The following is a 6,000-nucleotide window of genomic DNA, read 5'->3' on the forward strand; positions in this document are numbered from 1 at the left end:
TCTTGGAGTACCCAGCCCCACCCTTCTCTAGTCAGATCATGCGTCTCGCTTCCGCATTCGTGCCTCTGGGAGCTCTAGCCGCCACCGCTCTCGGGGCGGCTCCAGGGGGCCACTTCGAGTGTACCGAGGAGGGCCCCAACGGCGCCTGTCTCCGCTGGACGACCTCGTCCGCGAGCGCCATAACCTTCGACGAACTGAATAAGACCGTCATCGTTCCCGCCGGCACCCAGCTGTCCGCAGCGGAGGGGGCGACGTTTGAGTCCGTCTCCCTCCTCCCCGGGGCTGTAGTATGGGACGGACTGGTCCAGCAAAGGGTGGTGGTAAGTTTGGCAGCTCGGGGATGGGGAAAGGGAAGGGGAAGGCTGCCAGTCCGGGGAGCGGGGGTACCGGTGCTGGGGCCAATGGGAACGGGGGCAAGGGGGTGAACAATGGGAACGGAGGTAATGGTGGCGGGAAAGATAAGCAGGATGGCAAGGACGGCAAGGCCAAGGGATGCTTCAAGCGGTTCGACTGCCGCTGCGAGGCGATCGCAAATTGGATCGGCTGGCACAGTGGCCAGTGTTTCGGCTGAACGATGGAGTGGGCCCGCATCTTGAACATTCTGATCAACATGATCCCCGTAAAGAGAGAATGCAACATTGTGCAGCGGAACCACGTACAGTGGAACTCAGCCTGTCGATGCTGGAGTCTGCGTGAGGTCTAGGTTCAACGTTTTCCCTGGCACTGTCGCCGGAGGCATCGGCAGCGTTGATGACAAGGTCGCCAGTGCCACATGCCACCACTGCCATTCCGTGCAATGAGCCACCGTATCTTGCGTAGGACAAGGCAAACGTACTCCACACGCGCCGCGATTGTGCTCTCTGAATGGGCACTGAATAGCTTGCTCCGCGGACGATCTTAATGAATCCGAGCTTACGCGGAATGCAGCTGAGTGGTCTTATCCCATCGATCCGAAATCTCGTCCGACCCCGCTCAACCAGCTCACCCCCCGCTGACCCTACACCCCACACCCCGCTCACCGAGAGGATACAAGCGAGCCGCGATCGGTGGAGGCGGTGGTGCCAGCATACCTCAAGCCTCGTCATGGCGCATGGCACGTCCTGACCCAACGTCTCCGGACCCACTCTTCACTTTGCGCACGCGATTCCACAGGTCCCACGGTCCGCATCAGCCGCACCCAGCCGGCCCCAGCTGCAGCTGAACCCTTCCTCATCCACCCTCCGGCCTCTGGCCTCTGAGCTAATTCCTCCGGCTCTCACGGACCTCGGGATGTCGGGCCTTGGCCTTGTGATCTGCAGGGTTGCCCCGCCTCACCTCACCATGCCTCGCTTGGCTGCGGCCCCACCCCACTCCACCTCGCTCCACGCGATCCGACACACGAGGTTCCTTTTGCCATTGCCGCTCGTTGCGATCTCCGCTCGATCTCCTTTAATAATCTTAAACCAGGTACACTCACTGATCACTGTCGATCGGATCGCCCCCCCCGTCTCAGACACCGGATCCGCACCGATCGACACCATCACCTCCTGTATCTCCGGATATGCACGGTTCCGCGCTCTGCACTGCCAAACTAGTAGTTCACGATCACACTTTGCATTCGAAACCCGGGCACGTTCGACGGCTTAGGTACTGAAGTCTGCGGGCTGGAAAGCAGAGCTCTGCTCCCCAATCACGCAGCTACGCTATTAACACCTTCTTGCTGTACTCTTCAACCGGCTCTCGCGAATAATAACGAATCTTAGAAACAAAAGAGAAAACTAGACAAACCTCTGGGCCGTTCCAGTGATATTGATAAAACGTCCTGATAAAAACTTGCGTTCCGTCTCAATGCTAGGAGCTTTCCGAGATAAACTTAAACAAGCGCGCTCAGCACGCGTAATGAGGCAGAGTTGCTACACATTCAGACTGTCGACGAGTCGCTGTTCCGAGCTGGGGCGAATCGCGCGCATGCGGTTATTGTTGTTGCTGCCTCGAGGGGCTGAGTGGGAGTTGTTTGCATGGTTGGTTGGGGAAGGGTGGAGTTGGATGTGGGGGAAGGTGGAATGGTGATGTGCGGTTGATGATGATGGGCGGCTTGGGTGCCACAGCAGCGCGGAGCAGATGGGTGGCGTCTAGGCCTGCTCCGCCTTCTTCTCGTCTTCGGGGCGGAACGGAACGTTGGTCCCAACGGGTGCAGGGGGAACGTCACCCGTTGAGGGGCGCGATCGAGTGTCTTGATGCGGAGATCCCAAGAGTGCAGAGATGGCTGCATACCGGTCAGACAAGGGATCCCAACCATGACACCGAGCTTACTCACCGGTAGGAGGTCCACCATCACTGGAACGAGGGTGCTTGCGCCCATCCGCAGCATTGGCGTCGTCCTCAGCTCGGCGCTTCCGTCCTCCGTCGTACCCGGGGTAACCAGGGTATGGTCCAGGGGCCTTATACTGGAAGGGAGAGTCACCAGCCTGACCGTTGTACCCGGGAGGGTACGGCTGTGTCGGTGTAGTGCCTGGAGGAACAGACGAGAAAGTCGCCTGGGCCTGAGCCGCAGGCGACTGTTGGCCGTAGTAGTGGCCGCCCTGCTGGCCAGGGTAGTAGTAGGAACCAGAAGATCCGGGAGGAGGAGGACCGTAGCCTCCCTGGTCGTGTCCGGGAGGGTATGGGTGCGAACCTTCGGGGGGAACGGTTCCCTGGGGGTAGAGGTTGGGGTCCGCTGAGGGGTAAGCCGCTTGTGATCCAGGTACGGCACCATTGGGAGGGTACATGGGCGAGTGGGGAGGAGGACCGTGGGCAGAAGACGGAGGTTCAGACTCCGCGTAGTGACCACCAGCAGCTCCACTCGAGGACAGGGGGCGATAGGGAGGGACGACTTGCGCAGAATCGTCAGAGCCAGACGTACCAGGTGGAGCAGCAGTTGCAGGTCGACCGTGGGCCGATCCGGGAGGTCCTTGCTCGTAGTTAGGCGGGGTAGGCGTGTTCGGTCGTGGCCGACATTGGGCGTCGGCTGGGTCCAGCGTCGTCGCCATAACCAACAGAGCCCGCGGTACCGGGCGGGTGCTGGTCGCTACCTACGCTCCCCGGTGCCGCGACGTATCCAGGGTACTCAACCCAGCTGCCAGAGGTGCGGGGGCGACCGTGGTCGGCAGGCGGCGGTCCCCATTGGTGAGGAGGCTGGTTGTAGCCGGGAGCTCCGTTGCCTGGGTAGGCATGCCCTCCGGGAGGGATGGCGGCAGCGTTGGGGGGACCTCCCTTGGGTCCACGCTCGCCGCGCGGGCGCTCCACAGCGTTCTTTGGAACCTCAACAACCTCACCGCGGCGACGTTGCTCACGGTTGGCACGCTGCGAGAGGGTCGCATGGACCTGCGCCAGCTGCGCAAGCATGGCCTCGTTTAACTGGGTCTGGTCTGCATGGACAGTGGCAGCGTGTTGGCGCAAGTTGTCCAGACGAGAGAAAGCCTTTCCACAGTGGCAAGGGAAGGGTCGCTCGCCAGTGTGCTTACTGAAGGGTGTCAGCGCTGAAAACTAAGGAAGGGAAGGCATGGGCCGCTTGAATGTGACGAGAGCACGAGGGGGGGGGGGGGTTTGGTCAACCATGACGCACAGAGCCCCGTCCCTCGTGACCGCTTCGCCAGCGCCTCATTCCAGTCCAGTCCTGAACTCACCGAACATGGCGAGCAAGGTGCTCAGAGCGTGTGAACACCTTGTTGCATTCTCCAAAGCCACGGCAGCGGAACATTTTGCCACCGCTGATACCGACGGGGACAATCGGGGCACCATCTGGGGTGTAATCGGCGGTGCCTGGGCGGCTGTTGTTGGGGGAGGTGTTCTCCTGGTTGCTCTGGTTAGGTGGCATGGCGGGATAAGTCTGCTGCTGCTGAGGATAGGGAGCAGAGGAAGGGTTCACAGGAGTGACGGGCGGTGGCAAACCGTGGGATGATCCGGGCGGGGCGACCTCGTGGGGAGTGTAAGGAGAATGCGGAGGGGCGTTCCGGGGGTAGGTTGCACCAGAACCGGCGGAGTGGAGTCGTTGAGGAGAGGGCGCGTCCGGAGGTTGCTGGGTGCCGTGTGCTGAGCTCGGACGGCCGTAGTAGCCTTGGTACGCGCGGTCTTCGGCGGGGGGATAGGACATGGACGACTGGAAGTGTCTATCAGCGTGAGGGGGCAAGCTCAGCGGTGCCGTAGTAGTGAGAGACATGAACGGACCCCGGGTGGGTTGCTGTATGCGAGCGAGCTGAGAAAGGCTGTGGCCTGTTGTTCTGGCGAGCCGAGCTTGAGATCACCAGAACGATCGGGCTGCCGAGGATGGTCTTGTCACGCGGAGAAAAAACCGAGTACGACTGGATGCTGATACGCGTCAGCTGAGAACTAGGTGGGCGCGCTGATTGTTGAAGAAAGGAAATGAAACCGAGTGTATGGAAGAGGGATGAGTAAGGAACGAACACTGAGGAACGGCTGATGTTCAGATAGGAGCGATCAGGTCCGCACACCCGTAACTGCCCGCCACTGCGGGGCCTGGCCCCATCCCGCAAAGAGGTGAGCGGCCAAGGAACACGACAAAGGACTAACGAGCCCGGTCCGCAGACAGGAAAGGGGTGGGCAAATGCAGAAGCTGTGCGCTGCGGACAGGCGCCGATCGAGGCGATTGTGCGCTTGACTGAGGCGGGGAAGGCACAATCACGGCGAGCACCTTCCTCCGAGTGTGCATGGAGATACAGGTCAAACTCGTCGACGAAGGCGAGAGGGCAGATATCACCACTAACGCGACTAGTCCGAGAGGGAGCGAGGAAGGTGGATGGCGCACCGAGGTCCGCTCTGCTGGTCATGTGTGGTTCTGAGGGCTGATGCGTCCCGGTCTCGACGACCTACGCACAGCCTCTGCATCCAAACACGCAACGTCGAAAGTTAAACTTTCAACATTCTCGAAATCGGTCCATGTGCCAATTGCAAGTACGCAAGAACCTGGCAGTCGCCTGTATGGCGGCCATTGAGCACGGGATGATGGTCTCACCGAAGACCACAGCAAGGTATGATGCAATTTTGGTGGAGGTGGGTAGGAACGCGCTTCGGGAATGAGGGGCAACTCACCTTGGAGATGAGCACCAGCTTCGGTGCAGAGAGTAAATGTCAACACTCGTAAGCGAGGAGGCCGTGGGATAAAAGGCGCCTCCTGTGGAGATATGTCAGCACAGGTGGATTGGGGACCACGGTCGGCCGGTAGGTGGAGGGATGGAGGATTGGGGATCCGGTATGTCCGCGAGACCGCAATCTGGGGCAAGGCGGGGTGAAAACAAGGCGCGGGGGTGCCCAGAGCGTGAGAGCTGACTGTGGATGGGGATCAGGCCGACGTTGCTGGACACCGGGGATGTTCTGGTCGTCGTTGTTGACCAAGCGAAGGAGCTAGCGCCCCTGAGAATGATATGAAGCAGCCTAAGGACAGGCCCCAGTTACAAGACAAAGATAACAACTTACAAGGAACGGTGTGCTGCACGGTGGACACGCTCGCTGTCGTGTTTGCAGGCGAGCTGGTCGGGAACGGCAAGCGGCACGAGGGAGACGGTGAGCAGCGGCTGGTTGCTGTTGAAAGGGTTGAGCACGGGCGTGGTTGTCGGCGGGTGACGACGTCGCGCGTTGCCGAGTGTATGGGTGAGGGGGTAGGGGAGTACGCCGACTTCATTGGACACGGGCCGTTAGCGAATGCGCCCCCCGCCGCGTCGGGGGTCACGACCGAGGTCAACCCACTCATTAACTTTGGTGAGCCGTTCGCTCAGTACTTCCGCATGACGCCGGCTGCCGAGATCTGGGACCAGTGCACGGACCCGACGATCTTTGACCTCTCGGAGCCGCGACACCCATGCGAGGGCAAAGCCACTGCCGTGTCTGACTTGTCTATCCGTTTGTCGGAGGGTCTGCACGACCTGCGCATTGACGAAACGCTGGAGAGCACACGCGAGACGCTAGCCAACGCGGGCGCGACGGTTTCCTCGACGCTCTTCCGCGCGTTCGACGGTGTGCGCAGCG

At 60.8% G+C, this 6,000-nt stretch overlaps 2 protein-coding genes across 2 annotated transcripts; both read right to left on the reverse strand.

Moving 5' to 3' along the window:
- Positions 1–31: 31 nt before the first annotated feature.
- A1Q1_02899 (uncharacterized protein) lies at positions 32–788 on the reverse strand (the record flags this gene model as incomplete). Its single annotated transcript, XM_014324128.1, has 2 exons — positions 32–601; positions 660–788. The coding sequence occupies 2 exons, from the start codon at positions 786–788 to the stop codon at positions 32–34; spliced, it is 699 nt and encodes a 232-aa protein (XP_014179603.1).
- A 1,323-nt stretch (positions 789–2,111) lies between these two features.
- Positions 2,112–4,177, reverse strand: A1Q1_02900 (RNA polymerase II transcription factor; the record flags this gene model as incomplete). Its single annotated transcript, XM_014324129.1, has 4 exons — positions 2,112–2,245; positions 2,297–2,986; positions 3,051–3,481; positions 3,645–4,177. The coding sequence occupies 4 exons, from the start codon at positions 4,175–4,177 to the stop codon at positions 2,112–2,114; spliced, it is 1,788 nt and encodes a 595-aa protein (XP_014179604.1).
- Between the last annotated feature and the right edge of the window lie 1,823 nt (positions 4,178–6,000).

The sequence above is a fragment of the Trichosporon asahii genome (genome assembly GCF_000293215.1).
Source record: "Trichosporon asahii var. asahii CBS 2479 unplaced genomic scaffold scaffold00051, whole genome shotgun sequence".
Classification (NCBI taxonomy): domain Eukaryota; kingdom Fungi; phylum Basidiomycota; class Tremellomycetes; order Trichosporonales; family Trichosporonaceae; genus Trichosporon; species Trichosporon asahii.